The sequence below is a fragment of the Astyanax mexicanus genome, chromosome 15 (assembly GCF_023375975.1).
Source record: "Astyanax mexicanus isolate ESR-SI-001 chromosome 15, AstMex3_surface, whole genome shotgun sequence".
In the NCBI taxonomy this organism is placed as follows: domain Eukaryota; kingdom Metazoa; phylum Chordata; class Actinopteri; order Characiformes; family Acestrorhamphidae; genus Astyanax; species Astyanax mexicanus.
Window position 1 is genome coordinate 13737501 of NC_064422.1, and position 23148 is coordinate 13760648.

Sequence of the window (23148 nt, forward strand, 5' to 3'; positions counted from 1 at the left end):
TAAACATTAAAAAGTAACTGACCAGCAGAAAAGTTTCCACATGTAAAATGTAAGAGTGAGAGAAAGTGAGCGTGAGGACAGTAAATAGTGAGCGCGAATGTGAGTGAGTGTGATCAGTGAGGTTAAACCTGGAGAATGACCTTTATAGAGTGAGCGTGGTGGGGGGGGGACTCATACCATGCTGTGAGAACAGGTCACTGTGGACGATGTCAATCATACAGTACAGCTTCTGCTTCACCAACCGGCCAGGCGGCACCTTCAGAATAAACTCTGTAAACAGCTTACTGCAGAGAGAGAGAGAGAGAGAGAGAGAGAGACAGAGAGAGAGAGAGAGAGAGAGAGGGGGAGAGAGAGACAGAGAGAGAGGTTAATATTATTATAGTAAGTGAAACTCACCTCACTGAGAAAAAAAATCCAATATCCAGTTTGTACACAAATATTTGAGCTCTAGTGAGTTTCTGGATTCAGTGTTTGATTTCACTTGATGCTCTAAATCAGTAAACGCTCCGGAACAGACCGTCCTCTACAGAGAGAACCGCCAAACAAACACAAACAAACAAACAAATAAACAAACACAGAAAGAGGGAGAGAGAGACACTCACACATTTGCTCTTTCAATACGTTTTAGTCTACTGACAAACCTAAATCAACAGCAAAGATCATTATAGTTAAATGACTTAGAATAAAGATTATATTTTTGGTGCTTTCTGTTAATATAAAATCTTAAATCAAGAAAATAAATAATAGTAATTAGGACCTTAAATGAGATTGCTGGCTACCTGTTTATTGTTTTTATTGGTTGTTAATAGTTCTGGGTGGATGGTAGTTTGTGGATGGTAGTTGGAATTGATTGGTTGTTGGTTGGTTATGGATGGATGACCGCTGGTTCAGAGATGTTGGTTTTGGTTATAATTGGAAGGTAGTGGGTGCAATGGTTTTTGTTTTTGTTACAAGTTGGATGCTGCTACAAGTTAAAGGCCGTTTTCTGGTGGGTGGTTTTTGATTTTAGGTTTTGGTTTTAGAACCAGTTGGAAATAAAAGTACCATTGGTCAGACTTTAATCTGAAGACAAGAGACAGAGCCGAGACGGAGACAAAAATGAGCTGAGAAAGAGCCGAAAAAGAGCAGAGATAGAGCAGACACGAAGCAGAAAGACGCAGCCGAGATTGAGCAGCGAGATGGAGCCAAGACAGAGCCAAGATTGAGCAAAGATTGAGCGGTGAGACAGAGCTAAAAGAGAGCAGAGAAAAAGTAGACAGAGCAGAGAGACTGAGCCCAGATTGAGCATCGAGATGGAGCAGAGATGGAACCGAGACTGAGCCGAGAAAGAGCAGACACGGAGCAAAGAGACGGAGACGAGATTGAGCAGCGAGATGGAGCCGAGATTGAGCAGAGAAATGAAGCAGAGAGACGGAGCAGAGAGACGGAGCCGAGATTAAGCAGAGAAATGAAGCAGAGAGATGGAGCTGAGACAGAGCAGATGTATGAACTGTAGAGAACAGAAGAGCAGCAGGGTTGGCAGGACTGAGCCGGTCTGAGACAGCCCTGCTGAGACGGTGGCGGTTGCCGTGGTGCAGTATCTGGCGAGGTGAAGGAGAGAGCGATAGCTCCATATCCTGCACTGTTCAGCATGGCAGAGCCCCAAGAGCAAAATCTGGCAGCAGGGACAGGATCACCCAGCAGGATGCACGAGTGTAAACCTACTTAACCCCACAGCGTGCTCCCGCAGCGAGAGCGAGGGATGAAATAGAATAACAAGAAAGCAGATAAAGAAGGGCAGAGAACAGAGGAGGGCTGGGGGCTGAGGGGGGTTTAGAAGTGTAACAATGGTGTCAGCAGAAACAGCTTACTGCTACTAAATCATTCATGCAAAAAAAAAAAAATAATAAATTAAATAAAACAAAAAAACTGCTTGTCTACGCAAAGGTGTGTGTGTGTGCGTGTGCATGTGTGTATAAAGTGCCCTTCAGAACGTGTCCTTGTGTAACGGTCACAGAAGATGGGAAGGCGTGGAGAGTTCAGTGTGGAGAGGAAATAAGAAGCTGATAATCCAGTTCTCGCTGTGTTTCCCAAATCCAGGCCTGGCCTTCAAACACTGTGCCCCGGCCCAGCGGCCCCAAGAGACCAACATCAACACACACAGTGCACACTCACACACACAGACACACACACAGACACACACACAGACACACAGCTACACACTAGAGCTCTGAGAGGAAAACTGACCGGCCATGTTTGAGCATTTGGGTTCAAATAAAGCCTAAAATCAGCAATTGTCTGTTCAGGCATTATGCATTATGTATTGGAACAAAAATTATATATATATATATATATATATATATATATATATATATATATATATATATATATATATATATATATATATAATATATTATATATATATATATATAATATATTATATATATATGCTCATGTGGTTTATTGGTGTGCATTTTGGTGCGTTTAGGTTTTTACCAAACAGAGGGAGAAACTGAAGCTCCAAATAAACAAACTCATCAACTGATCATAGAAACTTTCACAACTACAGGTGTGAAAATGCGCTTAGTGGTCTTGTAGAGTTCAGGTCCAGGTAAATAAGAGCTGTTTCTGTGTATATGTGTGTGTGTGTGTGTGTGTGTGTATATATATACACACACACACACACACACAAAAGGGGCAAACAAATTATTCTCAAGACATCTACACAAGTACCGTGGCCTCAGGGCAGCTCAGCAATTCAAAGCTTTATTCAAAGCTTCACCAAAAAATTATATTAAGGAAACCTGACCCCTGGGCTAAATTATTCATTTATACATGTGTGGAATATTTAAACCCAGCATTAAAACTCTCAACAGTCTCAGAAATAACCAGGAGCGAAGGGTAAAAGTGCTCCAGTGTTAAACAATGTTCCTCTCAACATGAACACAGGCTAAATATCAATATAACTGTAATACAAATTTCATATTACTGAAGTGAACAGAAACTGTTCATTTCATACATTCAGTATCTGTTACACTACAATCTAATAATACAACAGTCTGAACGCACATCAATTAACAATTAACACTCATTTGAACTAAATCAGACTATAACTGGTAAATAAATGTTCGGCGGCGTATATACATGTAGGCTTATAATTTCAGAATAGATATTGTTATGTACACATGCACAAAATGTCACAGAAGTCACATCGCAATGCATGCAATATTTTGTGCAACCTTAAATTGCAAAATTTTTTTTTTTTTTAAATCACACGCTTTCATTTTGCACAGCAATGAACCAGAATAACCAGATATATCTACAAAATATAATTTATTTTACTCTTACTACTAACACACAGGTTACATTATTATTAACATCATGTTTGATCACATCACTGACATCTGGTTCTATGGGTTAAGTAGTGCTGGGCAATACGGGAAAAGGTAAAAGATAGAAGGTAAGCAGCACCATAGACACTTTTATATCATCCCCACGATATTTATCATCATATCACACAGCACTAGGGTTAAGTGTTAAGTTTCATTATAGACTAATTGTTCCTTTTATATATTTGCACTGTACTAAAATACATTCTTTTTTTAATGGGCCTATAGTAAATGCAGCTGAAACAGGGAACAGCCGAGTGCACCCCAAATTATATTATCAACATTAACATTTTAATCTAAAATTATATTCATTATTAAAGCTTTTATCAGGATCTGCTTCAACTTCTACAGAACTATTTCTATAAACTCCAGTATCTTCACTTTATTCTATCCGGGTAATGAATGTAAACACTTTTGATGTCTTTGTTAACGGCTGATAATAAGAACAGCATCAGGAATAGAATAACTAAAGGAGATGAAGTGGTTAAAGAGGCTGGGAGCTGGAGTTAATTCTATAATGGGAGATAGAGGAGGTAAGATAGCAGATTTTATTTCAGGGGGTCGTTTACGAGCCCACAGTAAACCAGCATTTCCACTGATTTTTTTCCGCACTAAATCAGAAGAGCGAGGAGAGCCTAATTTGTCAAATTCGCAGAATGTAATTCCTATCTTCAGCCGTGATTTAATTTGCGGCCTCTTGAGGCTCTGCTCATTCAGGCTGAGAGACAGGTGGGCTGGAAGTGAAAGAAGTGCTGAGGAAAGAGCGATCACGCTTTCTCTCCTCCTGCAATCCCCTGTAAAACTATCAAACCATCAACAATTAACCATATGTTACCCAGAAACAAATACATAAACCTTTTTTTATATTCATTTACTGAGAATAACACACATTACATGTGTAAAATGTAGATGTTTTAGATTAGATTAGTGTTTTTTATTTTTTTTATCAAGGGATTAAAACGGTATTAGACTTTTATAGAGAAATTAGACTATAGACTGTAGATTATAAATTAATAAAAAGTCATAAATCATGAAGACCTCTCGACTTTTAAAGGACAGTTTCAGACATAAGCACACAGATCTTGATACTGTACTGTAATCCAGCCTCCTTATAAACTTTTGTCTTTCATGACACACTGAGCATTTCACCATCAATTGTTATATTTTCTTTAAATATTTTTAATTGATAAGAAATCCTTTTCTGTTTTCTTGTTTACATCTGTGTAACTTAAGTACACTAAATAAAATAAGAGTGTTATACAGGATTTTCAGAAATATAGTGTATATTGGATCTTGCCATGCTCCCCATCCCTATTTGTATGAAGCCAGAGCAGAACCACTTATTATAAAACACAAGGAAAACTACCCATTTATTATTATAATGTTTATCTCCTTGTAAAAGGAAATTCCACAATATTCATATCATCCAAAAGAGTAAACAAAACCGAACCATGATTTAAGTGATCTGACTCAAGTTCACACCAGGCGTTGGTGCTTTGGTCTGGACCAGGCTTCTCAGCACCTACTGCTCACCTGCTATTTTAGTTTGGACCAAATTAAGAATCAGAAGGTCTGGTACTTTGGTGTTTGAGAACATGTAAACGTCTTCAGAGGTAATGAAGTACAAATATTTACATTTTTACACAATTATCTGAACTTCCTACTCCTTACATTTTAAAAATAGCCTCGTTACTCCCATTTCTTTTCTTATTATATTTTAAGTAGTTTTAAAAACAATACTTTTACAATTTTACTTTAAAGCTTGAGTTGATTCTTCTACAACTTCTACAGAAGTATTTTATTAAACACTAGTATCTATACTCCTACCTCCAGAGTAATAAATGGAGAGACTTTTCACGTTTGAGTATCTTACCTGAGCTCTTTAGGGTCAAAAACCATTTTAACGTCATTGACGATGGTGGGGACGTATTTCAGCGCTGCGCCCTGGAGACAGAGGAACACACACAGTGTCAGCACTGAAAACTAACATTTAATATTTAACACACCAGCAAAATAAGCCAATATTTATCAGTGGAACAATCTTAAAAAAAAAAAAAAATCTAATAAAAATACCATTTCCTGTACAGTCCAGTGATTTTACTCAATTGGTGCTGCACATTATCCACAAGACCATTTAAGCTTTATTAGTGTTAATACAGAGTTTTGTGTATATCATAAAGAGATAATAATATAAGCAAAATAACAGACAAAAAGAAAAAAAACTAAAGAAAAAAACAAAAATCAGGAAAGGGGAAGAAAAGACATAATAAGCCAAAAATAGAGCAACTAAGTAAATAAATAAATAATATGTTTTTATTTTGAATGTGGGAGTCGATATAGTGTGTGTGTGTGTGTGTGGAGGAGGTGATATATGAATAGGATGGTTATAGGTGTATACTGGTTGTGTGTTAGTGGTGTTATTGGTGTGTGTGTGTGTGTGTTTGTGTGTGGAATTAGACTCTGTTATATATAAAAGTAAATAAATAAAGTAAAGAGCTCCTCCTGATCCTGACAGGAACTCAGTGTTATTCTCACAGATCCGTCCTCGCTCTGTAAACCCCGCGCTGATGAGCTGCACTAACTCAGAGCTTTCTCAAGCCCAAACCAGTCAGTCAATAACACACACACACTATACACACACACACACACTATACACACACACACACACACACTATACACACACGAAACACACACACACACTAAACACACACACTCTCTGCAAATAAGCTTCCACCAATCAATAGCAGAGGAGCAGCAGATGAACACATGGATTCTGGTGTTCCCGTCTCTCCAGCTGCTCTGCTGCTCCACCAATCCCACAATATTCAAACCTCCCCCCGTCCATCCATCCGTCCTTCCACATCCCCCTCCTCTCCTCCCATCCATCCATACACTCACAACTCCACACTTCATATCAATCATCACACAGCCCATTAAATACTCTTTACACTATACACTATAACCTAAACCGTACCGCACGCTTCTACACTCTATTAACTACACCCTCTACTCTACATCACCTACACCCCATTAAACACGCCCTCTCAACCACATGCACCATCACACTTTACCCTATATACTCTTTATCTACACCCTATTAACCACATGCTCTGCTCTACAGTACGTTACATTACAATACTTCACTATTAACCTTCCACCCCTCATATTACAACACCTGTAGACCTTCCTCTAACCTCAGATCCACAGAAGATCTACTGAAACTCTTACTTAAGATTCACATGTTTGTAAGAATGGCTCTTATTCACTAAATGTTCTTAAAGAGCCACTAAACCCTAAACCATATTTAAACCCTAAACCCTACTTAAATCCTAAACCATATGAAATGTGTTTCTCTGCAGAAATAAAACATATCAGTCCTGCTTCAAATTTTTTTAAACATTTCCTAAATTTTAAAAATCACTTTTATTGCAGTAATTTATGCCAATTGTGCTATAGAACAATTTATTTTTATGTATGGTTCATATGTTTAAATTAATAACTTACTATCTTACCTCCACATGTATTTCCTGTGAAGAGGTCACACTGTAGTATATGCCATATGCCAGTTGGCGTATAATTACCATCTTACCAATTAAAAAAATAATCATTTTGGCATAGCAACAGGTGACAGACGGCACAATAATATATTTAAAAAAATTGTGTTTATTAGAAAGGATGTTCACAAAGCCTTTAGGAGATCATTAGGAGTCTCTCTCTCCCTCTCTCTCTCTTTTCTTTTTCTTTTTTTTCTTAACTTATTCTTAACTCACAGAGTGCGCTCTTGACTTTTTAATTATAGTTTCTTTGTTTACATCGGATTACATTAAGTGCAATAAAAGCCTAAATCAAAGCTAATGTTTCTGCACTTCAGATACAAACACTGTTAGTTTTATGCTATAATTTTATACTAGAATAAAATCACTGAAAAATGCCAAGAGAAAGTGTAGAATCAGCACTTCCTGCTCACTCGCTCTACTTGTTCCAATGAAGTACAAGTGCAGTAATTAATTAAAACGATTTATCTATTAAATTATTCAATATTCCCAAAAATAAATATTTCCACCGCAACTCTCACAGCAACCGCTAACATTTACAAATAGCTGTGAGGCTCAGCGGCGCTCCTCCTCTAACAGTAATATCCTACAGCCAGCGGCCTGAGGACGGCGTCGGGGGAAACAATACCATCTGAATGAACGGCATTTCAGTGCCCGTAAAGCCCATCACAGCTGCCCATCGAGACTACAATAAAAGCCCTGATGCAGGAGACTGACTGATTACACAGCCCCGTATAACAGAGACGCAGAATCTAAATCAAGAGCAGAGGCTCATATCAAACCACAGCCCAAACAGACACGACTGGAATCACAAACGAGCTCCTAGTTCTGTAGTTCAGAGCTGCAGCTCTCAGTCAAAAAAAAAAACTACTTTCCTTTATTTTACTTTACTTTATATAACAAACGTAATGAGACAGAGACTAGTATAGTGTCTAGTGATTAAACAATTCATCAATCTGTATCGATGTGACGCAAAAACATTGATACGTGTAATCTTCACGTGCATTTAAACACTATTTGCATGATTCCTCTCTGTGCTATGCTCCTCCTAAGCTCTAGAGGGCAGCACCCTGCTGTTTTCTGAGCACTACACAATGCACAATCTGTGCACAAGTCTCCTGAACATGTTGATCAGCTGATTTTTCTAAAGCACTAATATATTTTATAGACTTATAGACCTGAACCAAGAAAGAAAAAATAAACATGTTTTAAGAGTTTTACCATGTTTTTTTTTTCATGCATCTTGGCATCATGTTCTCCTCCACCAGTCTTACACACTGCTTTTGGATAACTTTATGCTGCTTTACTCCTGGTGCAAAAATTCAAGCAGTTCAGTTTGGTGGTTTGATGGTTTGTGATCATCCATCTTCCTCTTGATTATATTCCAGAGGTTTTTAATTTGGTAAAATCAGAGAAACTCATCATTTTTAAGTGGTATATTTTTAAAACATATGGAGTAATATCAGTAATATTAAACAACACTGACCTAAGTGTACATTTCATTACAAAGAGTATAATAAGTCCAGTTTAACTGGAAATAGTAATAGTAATAACTCTCCTCAGTGTTTGTGACTCGATGTTGTGTAACGGAGGGAATAAGGCGCCGGGTCTGAGGCTCATCACCGCGGCTCAGTCCGCGAATTTGCTGAGAGATCATTAACACCAGGCCGTTCAGTGGGCGGCTGAAGGGAGCAGCGGCGGCAGCAGGATGAGAGGTTTCTGGAGCTTCTCTGTTTGATGAGGTCTCTCTCAAGATCCTCTGATATGGATTTGATTTGTCTGGAGTGTCAGCTTTGAAATAAGGCAGTGCCAGCTCAAGCGTTTACCTTTGAAAAGTAAAGGAGCAAACAAGATCAGAGGCCTGAAGTCGCAGCCGGGCTCGGCTCGGCATGTTTGAAGAATGATAAGGTGCTGCTCGGCTTTAGCGCTTCGTAATCAAGATTTTGTGCGAGTTTACTGCCCACGCACGCCGCAGCGCTCAGACGCAGAGTTTGACTAGTTAGGAAAAGAACAGACGCGATTAGAGCCGATCCCAGAGGAGAGCTCCTTAAGCTGCTTCACATAAGACAAGAAAAAGAGGTGACAGCTCGACAAAACAGGAGCAAAATCATGTTGAGAACAGAGGAGCGCAGTAATGAAAAGAACAACAGAGAGAGGGAAAAGGCTGCGGTGTGACTTAATCAAATATAAAAACATATTTATAATTGTATTGAGCCCAATTTATACTTCTGTGTCATGTGAATGCGTCGTCTAGAGTGTGTCCTGTGCGAGCGCCCTATGCAGCTACTCATGTTTATAATCAGTGGACCAGTTACGTTACTGGGGTGTGCGCATTAGGCAACAACGTGGGTTTAATGCAGAATTATAAATTGGCCTTTAAGCTCACAGGAAGCACGAGGGTGGGTGATATCTGCCAGAATTATACTCCAACTGCATAAAGGCTTAAACACTGTGGAAAAAAAATGTATGTAACTAAAAACAGAATTAATTGATGCGCAAATCTTTTTGCCCATGTTCTATTCATAGTAGAACACTATATTCACCAATAGAAAACATACATAAATTAGTAGTAATTGGTCTCCTCTCTTTACAGATGAAGATGAATTTTCTAGTTGTATATTAAGCATATGCACATATAAAACTTAAATATCACTAACCTAACTGTACATTTAATTACAAAAAGTATAACTAGCCCAGTATATTTGTATCATGATAAATACTGTGCATCCTGAATGTGTCTTTAAATATTGTCATATAATATCTATGTTCTATTGTGAATAAAATATTGGTCTATGAGATCTTCAAACCAATGTATTGTTTTATTTTACATTTATAAACATTTCACACAGTGTCCTTACTTTAATGATTTGAACTCTATATCTTTAATTTACCAAAGATCGCTTAATAATCTAAGATAAACACACACGCTGCTCCAGAACTGACTTCTAGAGATTGTTTATTTCCTTATATTAAAATGTGTTTTTGGTGATCAAATCACATTCAGATTTTACTTGTCCTCATTATATTTGTTGGTTTCTTTAACCCAGTGTTATATAAATAAATTTTAGTAAGGCCCAATAACACGTCTGATCTTTTCTCTAAACCATTCACACAGATGCTTAAGTAAAATGGAAATCATGCATGTGTTGATGTGCATGTTTATGTGAGAAAGTAAAATTAGATCTAATCTGTGAAAAGATAAAGAAAAGGAGATTTTTTCCAGATAAAAAAAACGTGTTAATTGCAGGTGTAAACAGACTAAAGAGGATTACATTCCTAGTACTGAAATGTGTAAATCAAGGTTAGTAAAACTGTTAGACAATAACAGGAGAAATAAAAACAAAAACAGTCAGAAACAAATGGAGCCAAAACAAGAGTGAGAAACGGAGAGAAGAGACAGAATACCTTAAGGAGAAGCTAAAGAAGACAAGCCCAGAGGACAGGAAGTGACAAGAGAACAGACGAATAACAAGAAAAAGAACAGAAAGACAATCAGATCAGAGCAGAGAAGAAGAGAAGAGGCATCACAAAACAAACACGCATCTCTCTGAACCGAGGAAGAACAAAAACACATAAATCACATAAAACATGAACACTGTATAATATTAGCTCACACTGGCGCAGACACTGAAATCAACCATCCAAATAAAAGCCACATCATACATGTCTATTATACTTAATGTTGTTTCAGGCACAGAAACCTCTCAAAAAACATGGAAATCACAGGACGGGGTCGGCTGTATAATTCTGGCTGGTGACACTTTGAGGCGTTTAAAACCTCCAGCAGCACTGCTGCATCTGATCCTGTATCTGAGTTTTGTCCTATACTAAATACTGAGTATTTTATCTTAATTAATATTTAGCATGATCAATATATTATCCACTTTTATTTTATGATCTCTGGTTAACTGTTCTGAGGAGGAGGGGCAGAAAGTTTTCTGACCGAAGCTCATGCAGGAAGTTCAGTCTGGATATGTTTGTGATATCATTAGTGTGAGTTCTGAAGCCTCACTGTTTGGATGTCGCTTTTTCCTTAAATATAAATTAATTTCCCTTTATTTTTATTATACAGCACATTCTAAAAACACGGTTTTGTCCTGAAAATTCTTTAAATAAACGGAAAAAGGTATTTTTGGACTGAGTATTAAAGAACAGGGTGAAAATAAGGAGGAGAAAAATAAAATATACAGAGAACACACAAACATAACTACAGTCTGGAGTTATTATACAAATACAGAGTGAAATATATATATGATCAATATATATGACAGTGAGTGTAGAAATAAGCAGGTGGTGTTAATGATATGGCTGATTGGTGTATAAAACACTGCAATCTTCTGTACTGAAAGAAGAATAAATCTGCGTCTAAAATCTGAATTAATTTAATTGTTGTACCTTGACCATGCTGGTGCTCTCAGCATCACTGTTCATCATGGTGCTGAAGGAGGTGAAGAGGTTCCTCAGTGATTCCATGAAATCTGCTTCCCCCTTGTTCTCATACAGCCTGCAGAATAAACACACACACACACACACACACACACACACAGCTCAGTGGCCTGGCCGCCGCGATAAACTAAACCTCTGGGAGAAAGACCAGTTGGCCGCGTCCCTGTCCTCGTCCACAGTCTGGTCAGTGCATGTCCCGTATGCTAATGAACCACATTAAAATAACCCAACGCCGTCGAGCCAAGCTGCACTCAGAACAATGCTCCAGAACCCAGACACGGACCAGTTCTCTAAACACTAACTTACACAAATTTATAACCAAAGCTCTGTTCAAATATCAGATCAGAATCTGCACAGATCTGCTCTTTTCTTTAATGTGTGGCTCAGTGACGAGTGTGAACAGTTAATACACACTGAATGTGATCTGGCACTAGTGCTGGGAGATATGGGAAAAAATCACACATCACAATATGGATTTTTTTTTTTTTTTTTTACATCACCATAACGATATACCATATCATGATATACTACATTTAAGTATGTTTTCAGTTATTCTTCGAAAAATTTGACAAAATAATATCATATCATAATAGCATTATAGTGACATTAAACCAAACTTTCACAAATGAGAATTACTACCTTTTAGTGCAGCAATATATAATATATGTATCAAATGAAAACAGATGAGGTAGATGCAGTAGCTAATTATTTTAATAGAACAATGCGTCTCCATTGTTCAGCTCTCGTGAGTTTAATAACGTAAAGCACGTCTCAAACCGGCGTGTCCGCGCGTGACCCTCAAATAACGCAAAGCAGCGTCACGTCACAAAACAACATTATGAAGCTTTATGAAGATTACTTTATAATCACTTATATAAACCCAGTTTATGCAAACTGACCACGCCCATACATTTCATCATAGCCTACTTTATATATTTACATGAATAATTGATGAAATTACTGTAGAAACAATAGAGATGATAGAAGGTAAGATAGCACCATAGACACTTTTCTATCATCCCACAATATTTATCATCGTATCACACAGCACCCATATCATATAGTAACTATGCAATAATATCATTTCATTTCAGTGTTTTAGTATCGAGACAAGAGTTTCGTTATTGTGATAACGCCATGAAATATCGTGATATTACTTTAGGGACATATCGCCCACCCCTAACTAGCAGTTGCCTAAAATACTAACTATAATACTAAGTCTTTTAATAGTACAATATTAATTGTAGCCTCACCTTCTAATGATTCAGCAGAAAAAGGTTTTAAAACTGATCTCTACTGGAAATAAAGGGAAATAAACTGCTGGAAAAACAGAAAGAGTCCAGCCAACTCAATTCCATCCTAACCGAGCACTGGAACAGAGCTCTTACTGGTTGGCAGGACTGTTGGCGGACGCTGATATCCAATATATTTCATGTGAATACAGTCATGCAAAAAATTAGGACACCATCATGAAAACATATGGTCACTGGATCCGGCTTTAAAACGGCCAATAATCTCCTTCCCAAACCCGCCTCTCTACTCTCAGCCTGCGCCAGAACAGAAGTGCCTGCCACAACCTGCAACCTGCGGGCCGTTCACCTCCACCAGCACAGCACTGCAAACCCAATCCCACTCGCCAACTCCCTCGCAAACCATGCGAGACCTGCAAGTAAACGCCCGATGCAGAGCTGCAGCGCTAAAACCCAAAACGTGAATCATTTCATCAAGAAACAATCGCCTGCCTTCACTGAGAAAAGAGGATATCACTGAACCGCAGCACTTCACTCCGGTTCACACTGAAAACAAGTCCGTAAATGTGCTCATTTCTCACTTTACAACCCATTCTAGCGCTTCCTGCTTACTTACTGTCACTACACAACCTTTACACAACCTTTACACAACCTTTACACAACCATAACACAACCTTTACAGCCCATCCATTATAAAAACGGCAGTTCAGAGCTACAGTGAACATGCTGCCATCAGGCTCAGACTCAAGGTTCCTCTACCTAAGAAGAAGAAAAGGGTACAAAAAGCAATTTATTTCTTCTGCTGTGGATAATCTGAAGGACGTAATACACAATTCCTTTACATAATCTGAATGTAATTTTTTTATATTTAGTATTTATTAGCTTGTCTTTGTATTTATGTAATTTCATGTATTTGCCCAACTGCCAGATACAATTTTTCATTTAAAGGTGTCCTTCCACTAAAATCCTCTTTTTCCTAGTTCTTTGTGAAAAACAGTAGGTCTTTGGAGGAGTTGTTTATGAAACTCTGAATTGTTTATGAAGATAGGTAGGTGTTTAGATGTTTAGAACAGTTCTGTGCACACTAGTTAAACGTAGGGAAGAGAAAAAAAAAAAAAAAAATCCACTCCAGGGTTTTGTTCTGCTGCGGCTCACCCAACAAAACCCCGTGGCTGGATTTTTTTATATTCTGGACCTGGACTACCAACCTGTGTGTATCTATAGGATCTCCGGTGGATTTGGCGTTTTTAAAAAGACTGTAGAGGCGATATGTTTGCATGTATGAATGTTCATGAGCTAGAGCCAAAACCCTATTGTTTTTCCCCGCCCACTCCCCCACCAGACTAAAGCAGCGTTATACCAGATCACCGGAGTACTTTTTTTACTTATTTTTTCTGATATGCTTAAATAAGTATATAGGTAATAAAATGAGAAATATAATTGCAATATAATGAAATATCATCATATTGCACACCTCTCCTGGTACCCTCTAACCACACACAACTGTTAAGGATTTTATCCTCGAGTTTACAAAACTAAATCTGACTTTAGGAAAGAACAAATGAAGATCAGCAGAAGATGGAAATTAAGCCAGAGAGAGAGAGAGCGAGAGAGAGAGAGAGCGAGAGAGAGAGAGAGAGAGAGCTGGCTCAGGTTCAGCTTGTAGTTTCTGCCCGAGGCTTTAGGTGGTTAAGCTGATTTCTGCTGTGTGCTCTGGAGAACAGCCTGAGGAAGGGCACGCTGTTCTCTCCCTGTGGGCCTGAAGCTCATCACTTCCTGTGAACTCAATTTATCCGGGGTCATTATGCCACACGGCTCCTCCCCAAACTGCAACCTATAGCCCCCCACCACAGCCCGGCACTCTGCCAGACACCGGCCCTGCCAATCACCGCCGCTGCTGCCACCCAGCCGCCACAGCGCCGCCCGGATCCACGAGTCTCACCTGCAGATGATGCAATCACTTTGAAATATGGAAGTTCACTTCAGAACAGAACTAATCTGATTGGTTAGGAGAAAATTTGTCCAAAAGGGAGGAAAGAAAACAAACAAAACTTTTGAGTGACAGATTGAGGTCATGTTGTTGATTTCTGGACTGAGCAGAAGCAGCTATAATGATTCCCTTGACTAATACATTACATAAAAAGAGAAAACTCGCATCTGAAATCTCCTCTTACCTTCCTCAAAGGAGACGGCTTTGTGCCAGTGAACGGGTGTAAAGTGTCCAAGCATTTTAAATATGCACAGAAACTGGGGCTAATCAGAGAGACATGGCACAATAACACAAACAGAAACAACCGCTTGATCTCTGCTCACTTCCTGCACTCAGATCACGCCTCAGCTCCGAATTAAAACTGTAATTAATGCAATTAATAGAAATGCAGTATCTGCTAGAAATGGTTTTCTGGGCAGCAGAATGGTTCTGATTGCTCTGATTGTGATCATTTTAAATCTCCACTATTCTTTCTGTAGGTCTTTGGGTTTGGTCATGATCAGACCCGTCACAACGAGGCAAGCAAACCAATCAATAGCCTATAAGGGCCCTGAGCTGACCTCAGGCACCCAGACAACAACTTATTATGCGTTAAATGCAACGACAAACTGTGTGATTGCCATTTTAAATTCTGTGATGATCAATACAGGAAAGAACAACAACACTGTTATCAGAATCCCCCTCAAAGGGGCACCAACTCCCACTAGTTACAGTGACAGTAAGTAGCCAACCAGCCAGGTTAGCCATTCCTGCAGCCGGCAAAATATGAGACTTAATCATGAAGCAGGGCTTAATATTCTTGACTTCTTTTTAACCACAGATGGCCTAACTTCTCTGCTATGATACCTATTGTATTACGATAATCTCTCGTGATACCAAATGAGGAGTAGGAATAATCTACAATAATTCCATTCCAATTCTATTTAGCTTGGGGTGCCCAAATGTCTTGAAACAGCCCCGGTCCTGGTGATCCACTCACTTTAACAATCAAGTTCAAATAAAACAAACTAAAGTATGTGAGAGTAAGACCGACTCCTTCCTGGAAAATTTCATTTCTAAGAATTAAACTTGACACATTATGTTTTAGTTATATATTACCTCAATAAAAATCTTGCAAGAGTAAAACATTAGATTTATGTCTGGATTAATACAGTTAAATAACCGACTAAGATACTAAAGCTATGGAACCCCTGTCTATATGTTTAAATATATTCTCACTGTGAGATCATGATTAATGATAAATACCCAAAAATCACAAAGCAGTAGGTTTTATACATACTGGTTAAACAGGACCCGAGATCGCACAATGAACTTGAAGATGTACTCCAGAGCCTTCATCGCCTTCAGCAGCTGGTCTGTTAACTTCTCTGGATGATCCACATAGTTCTTCAGAACCTTTGTCAGTTTTCTGGAACACACACACACACACACACACACACACACGATAAAGCAAAAGTGTAAGGATTTAGATTAACAAATTTCTCCAGCACTAAGGCTGAAGCATTAGCATTAGCTAATCATTACTAACCACTGAGTGCTCCGGAAAGCTAGGGTGATATTAGCTAGCGGTTCATCCCTCATAGCTTGTTTTAACACAGTAAAAACGCAAACTACAGTCTGATATAGTCACCTCTAAATGGCGAAAGAGCTAGCGCTTAGCGCAGTTAGCTGTTAATGCTAATGCTGCTCCAGCAGTGATAGCTGGGCTTGGCAGCAGGACACAGGCCGATATACTGACCTCTGAACTGCTAAAGAGCAAGTGTATTAGCCAGGTACAACAATCCTGTATGTAGAATTCTTCTGTTCAATAAAAGTATGAGGAGACTGATTTACTCACGTGTACGCCAAGGTGGCGCTAAAGTGTTTCCGAATGTACGTCTCCAGGACTGGATTAAAGTGCTGGAACTTTCGGTCGGCGATCAGCCCGATAATGAAAACCTAACCAAAACACACAGACACCTCATTAAAACATGACCCAACATCACATACTTTACCTTTATAAACACCTAAAAATAAAGAGAGATATAAACTGGTAAAGGAAGGAAGCAGTAAAAATTACAAAATGCAGTTTTTTTACATTATTTCTAGTGTCATTTTATTTTCTCTTCCTTATTTTCACCCTGTTCTTCAATACTCAGAATGCACAGGACTGAAAACCACCACAGAGCAGCTATTACTATTATTATTGTTTAGGAAGTGGGTGTTTATGCTCAGAATCTGTTGCTGCACATTTTACAGTCTTCATCGTCCTCTATTCAGTCCAGAAAGCACATAGTGGTGTTTAAAAACTCCAGCAGCACTGCTGTTTCTGATACACACCAACACACCAAGTCACCACCACGTCAGTGTAATATTGTGACTTGACTGTGTTTAATGATTGTTCAGTGCAGATATATGAATTTTGAAACATTAAAAAATTGATTGAAGGAAAGTCTTTTTGCTCTTTAATGATCTTCAAGACTTACATAAAATGATCGAAGCAAATAAGAAAAATAAAGTTTTTCCTTTAACATTATCTTTACATAGTTACTATTGTACAACAAATTATACAACGCAGTGTCCAAATTTTATTATAAATTTACCAATAGAAACACTTTTTTTACATTGACTTTACACAGAAATTATACAGAAGCTTGCAGTATTTTAGTATAATCATATGTATTAAAAAGAAAGAAAAGTCAATTCCTACTGCAGACATGCAGTAGAACTAAGAAACTGTGAATTTAACAGTATAAAATCCTGCAGAGTAACTTTAAACTCTGAGCTGATTTAACCCTAAACACAGTAAAAGACAGCAAAACATTTCAACAAGAGACAGCCTGCCTCATTCAAGTACCAGCATTCCAATAGAATGTGTGTGTGTGTGTGTGTGTGTGTGTGTTATGCTGTAGAAATATTTCTATCCCCCTGAGACCCGGCGTCCTCATATGGGGACATTACATTTCTGCTTCTGCACATCTAATTTAGGTTTGAAACTAGTTTATTTATTTACTGTAAAAAGCTAAAATTTAGTTTTTTGACTACTTGGGTTATTTTGATCCCAGAAAGCAAAGATAATATTTAAATGTTAAAATAAACTACTAACCCATATGAGGACATTGTTTTTTTTTTTTGTTCTTTTTTTTTTTTTTTGCAAAACGATGCAATTTGCAATTAAGAAGTTTAGTTTTTATATGTTTTATGTCCTACTAATCCCAAATAGAAAGGATAAATTAAAAGTGCACACCAAGTTTAAAGTCTGGGTCTCAGGAGGCTATGGTTTAGAAAGTAAGACGCTCCAAAACTAACAGTAATAAAACTCCACTGAAGTTCTTACCAAAGCATCAAACACCAGCGTGTCAAAAGTGTCGCTGTCAGAATTCTCCATCATAATGTTGAATAAAGCGTCCAGAGTGTCCTGCAGAAACTAAAAACACACATATACACAGATATACGTCAGAAAAGCTCTAAGTATAGTGTTATTGAGTTCAATAAAACAATATACATGATTATCAGACACATTAAAAAAATTACTGCTTTAAAAAACTGCGTTAAAAATCAGCACTGTGCGTCTCCATTATACACAGTACAGAACAATACAGCCCTCAAACACAATCCCAGCTCAGACTCACAGGACCAGTCGAAACGTCTATTCCAAATAAATCATTTCTTATGAATTATTCCCACACGATACAGCGAGAGATGTAGGTTGTAAGGTTATCCTCATGAAAGGATGTGGAAACGCACACTCGTTAGGCAGCAATGACCGGAGAAACGGAGGCTGGTAATTGGACACATGGTAGAGAAAATGAATTCATGGTTCCAGTAATTCTGTCTTCACCTTCAAACGAAATAAGGAGAAAACTGTGAAAAGTTCAAACAAATTCAAACAAGAACAGGAAGCTGCTAAAAATCACCCCAATTATCCCTCTCCACAAAGACATATCACTTCCTTTACTCTCCAACAAACAATTTCCACAGAAATAACCCTAAAATAGAAAAAGCTATCACTGTATTTCAGGAAGGAGAGTGGAGTATACCTAGATTTAAGAGACTACAAACTGGATGTGTTTGGATGTGTTTTTAGCCAAAAACTGGCAGTATGATACATATCATATCAATTTTAACTATACTACCATCTCTCACTTTGTGCAGAGTTTCAGTTCAGTGACACTAATTCTTTATATCGCTCCAAAATGATAAAAACAGAAAACAGGAGGAGCTAGATTACTCACTGATAGTTGATGACGGATCCATGAGATCCATGAAATGAAATTTATGCTCTGTTTCTGAGAATACAGTATAGTATCACAAAACAATATTCAGATGTATCAGTATTTTCTTACACCCAAACTAAAATTGACTTTTATTTTGTTTTTTTGGAAAATCCTTAATCTTCATGGGATAAATAAAGTCAAGTGAAGTTGCTCAAGTTTGGGAAAGGAGCCAGTGTCAAAATCAATGCCATTTATCATTATGCAAACACATTTTACATTAAACACTGCCTGACAGTCACCTGAACCACAGCCAATACAAATCCAGATTACATCAGTGAGTAACTATCTGCCCCCTTAAGCTGCATTTTACTCAAAACAATGTTCAGCTCTTGCTCAACCACACGACACCACGCCTCCTGATCCCGGGACTAATTGTGAGGTTCTGGTGTTTGCAGGATGTGCAGGTTAAAACACGCCAGAAGCATCACCTCCCTAACATCTGCCTACAGAGAGAGAACACACTGAAGAGCCTGTAGCTTTATTTATATATATATATATATATATATATATATATACATACAAAGGGCATATTACATTATTTACACCTCTGTTAGACAGAGTGAACAAAAGACAACGGTTAATATAAAATGGTATGTCAGTAATGCCATGTCAGCATTTCAACACCAAGAACATCCATGTCATGTCACATCTGGACTACAGATCAATGAAGGGATCAATGAAAGCCTGTCCAGTGCAGGAGAACCAGTCAGGATGAAACTCATGAGAGAGCTTTGAACACTTTAATCTTCACAGCTGCTTTACCGTGTTAAATGCCTTTTAAAAGAGGTCTAAAACAACAAATCATCATCTTTTTCTCATCTGTTGAGTTTCTTCAGATGGGGGTTTAATAATAATAATAATGTGCTGCTTGTTGAGATCTTTTATCTACTTCATGTTGTCAGACAGCTTCTATTTTTTTTATTTAACCTTTAGTTTAACCAGGTAAGTCATTAAGAACATATTCTTACTTACAAAAAGAGCATGGAAACATTTAAGTATGACAAAACAGCTCAAACGGAAGATTTTATTTATTCTATAAATTCCAAATAAAAATATTTAAGTCATTTAGAGCATTTATTTACAGAAAATTAGAAATGGCTGAAATAACAAAAAAGATGCAGAGCTTTCAGACCTCAAATAATGCAAAGAAAACAAGTTCATATTCATAAAGTTTTAAAAGTTCAGAAATCAATATTTGGTGGAATAACCCTGGTGGTTTTTAATCACAGTTTTTTTCATGCATCTTGGCATCATGTTCTCCTCCACCAGTCTTACACACTGCTTTTGGATAACTTTATGCTGCTTTACTCCTGCTGTAAAAATTCAAGCAGTTCAGTTTGGTGGTTTGATGGTTTGTGATCATCCATCTTGCTCTTGATTATATTCCAGAGGTTTTTAATTTGGTAAAATCAAAGAAACTCAATTTTAAGTGCTCTCATTTTTTTCCAGAGCTGTATATATACACTGCTCAAAAAAATAAAGGGAACACTCAAATAACACAATATAACTCCAAGTAAATCAAACTTCTGTGAAATTAAACTGTCCACTTAGGAAGCAACACTGATTGACAATCAATTTCACCTGCTGTTGTGCAAATGGAATAGACAACAGGTGGAAATTATTGGCAATTAGCAAGACACACTCAATAAAGGAGTGGTTCTGCAGGTGGGGACCACAGACCACGTCTCAGAACCTATGCTGTCTGGCTGATGTTTTGGTCAGTTTTGAATGTTGGTGGTTCTTTCACACTCGTGGTAGCATGAGACGGACTCTACAACCCACACAAGTGGCTCAGGTAGTGCAGCTCATCCAGGATGGCACATCAATGCGAGCTGTGGCAAGAAGGTTTGCTGTGTCTGTCAGCGTAGTGTCTAGAGGCTGGAGGCGCTACCAGGAGACAGGCCAGTACACCAGGAGACGTGGAGGAGGCCGTAGGAGGGCAACAACCGAGCAGCAGGACCGCTACCTCCGCCTTTGTGCAAGAAGGAACAGGAAGAGCACTGCCAGAGCCCTGCAAAATGACCTCCAGCAGGCCACAAATGTGCATGTGTCTGCACAAACGGTTAGAAACCGACTCCATGAGGATGGTATGAGGGCCCGACGTCCACAGATGGGGGTTGTGCTCACAGCCCAACACCGTGCAGGACGCTTGGCATTTGCCAGAGAACACCAGGATTGGCAAATTCGCCACTGGCGCCTTGTGCTCTTCACAGATGAAAGCAGGTTCACACTGAGCACATGACAGACGTGACAGAGTCTGGAGACGCCGTGGAGAGCGGTCTGCTGCCTGCAACATCCTTCAGCATGACCGGTTTGGCAGTGGGTCAGTAATGGTGTGGGGTGGCATTTCTTTGGAGGGCCGCACAGCCCTCCATGTGCTCACCAGAGGTAGCCTGACTGCCATTAGTTACCGAGATGAGATCCTCAGACCCCTTGTGAGACCATATGCTGGTGCGGTTGGCCCTGGGTTCCTCCTAATGCAGGACAATGCTAGACCTCATGTGGCTGGAGTGTGTCAGCAGTTCCTGCAAGATGAAGGCATTGAAGCTATGGACTGGCCCGCCCGTTCCCCAGACCTGAATCCGATTGAGCACATCTGGGACATCATGTCTCGCTCCATCCACAAACGTCACGTTGCACCACAGACTGTCCAGAAGTTGGCGGATGCTTTAGTCCCGGTCTGGGAGGAGATCCCTCAGGAGACCATCCGCCACCTCATCAGGAGCATGCCCAGGCGTTGTAGGGAGGTCATACAGGCACGTGGAGGCCACACACAATACTGAGCCTCATTTTGACTTGTTTTAAGGACATTACATTAAAGTTGGATCAGCCTGTAGTGTGTTTTTTCACTTTAATTTTGTGTGTGGCTCCAAATCCAGGCCCCCATTGGTTAATAAATTTTATTTCCATTGATGATTTTTGTGTGATTTTGTTGTCAGCACATTCAACTTTGTACAGAACAAAGTATTCAATGAGAATATTTCATTCATTCAGATCTAGGATGTGTTATTTGAGTGTTCCCTTTATTTTTTTGAGCAGTGTATATATATATATATATATATATATATATATATATATATATATATATATATATATATATATATATATAAATATAAAAGTATATGCGGTGGTGTGAGGGGTTGTGAGTTCACAGCAGGTTACGAGACATTTTTCTATTCCTGCAGCATCTCCTCTCCATCCCTCAGCATCTCTAGATAATTTATTGCCTTCAAGCTGTGAGCTAAACCGTGCGGCCGGGAGGACGAGGCAGGAGAAGAGCGGTATGAGAATGATTGTGTTAAACAGTAGATGTTTTATATCTGAGTCTCAGTAGAGTACCTGCACGCCGCTCGGCTCGGGAAGAAGATCTGCTCCTTACGAACCAGCCGCTCAAATTAGGCAGTTTTAACAGCAGCCTCCACAACATCAGCTGGAACTGCTGAATATGGTGAAATCAATATATAAAGCAGGAGCTCTGAGGGACGGCACGGTACCCCAGCGTTCAGCCGTTTTTTCTTCATTACTGAGAGCCTTCGAGCTGTTTGGTAAAACACGGCCATACCCGTCAGGACCGGGGCTGAGGAAACGCCAGGAGAACACCTGAATGATGTTTCAAAGAAGCTGAGAGAACAGTGAAGGAACGCTACCTCAGCATCTTCAAACGCTTCCTGACAAAGAGCTATAGGGTCAATCTGCTCTCCGGGGGCTACAGTGGAGCCAGGCGGTTGAGCTGGTATCACTCCCACCATCTTTAGATTATTTCTAACAGTTCAGATTATTTTCACACAGAAACAATTCAGGTAAAAAATGCACATAGCTAAGAGCTGCTAACATGAGCTTAGCGTGAACAGGAATTTCGAGGGTGTTTACCAAATACATTTAGTGTTCAAGATTCAGTGCATTTATATCTACTTAAAAAAGTACTTAAAAATTAAAGTTCAGATAAACTCCCCTCCAAAAGATCCCTTTCTTTTTTGCTTGTTTCTGTATTTCAGCCTGGTCTTCCTATTCTTATCATCACTAGTGTTTAGTTTATCAAGTTTTCTGTGAGCAGTAGATTGAGGTTTCTTCACTCCTGCACTCTGGAGGAGGTGGTTGATGATGTCTTGTTGTTTTAGAAGTTTTAGGGGTTTTCTTTACAGCTCTCACACTGTTTTTGTTTCATCAACTGCTGTGGTTTTTCTTGGTCTTCTTGTTCATCATCTGTTACTCAGTACACCAGTGACGACTTTCTTCTTTAGGACATTCTATACTGTTGTTCTGGCTATAACCAATATTTGTGCT

The 23148-nt window shown here is 38.8% G+C and overlaps 1 protein-coding gene across 2 annotated transcripts in view; it reads right to left on the reverse strand.

The window, feature by feature from the left end:
* Positions 1 to 23148, reverse strand: part of dock1 (dedicator of cytokinesis 1) — a 280761-nt gene that overhangs the window by 187041 nt on the left and 70572 nt on the right. For both annotated transcript variants that reach the window (XM_049464935.1, XM_049464936.1), the window contains exons 20-25: positions 17925 to 18014; positions 16446 to 16546; positions 15888 to 16016; positions 11318 to 11426; positions 5242 to 5312; positions 178 to 284 (exon numbers count right to left, since the gene is read on the reverse strand). In XM_049464935.1, the coding sequence (XP_049320892.1) occupies positions 178 to 284; positions 5242 to 5312; positions 11318 to 11426; positions 15888 to 16016; positions 16446 to 16546; positions 17925 to 18014 (607 nt within the window). The remainder of the gene's footprint in view (positions 1 to 177; positions 285 to 5241; positions 5313 to 11317; positions 11427 to 15887; positions 16017 to 16445; positions 16547 to 17924; positions 18015 to 23148) is intronic.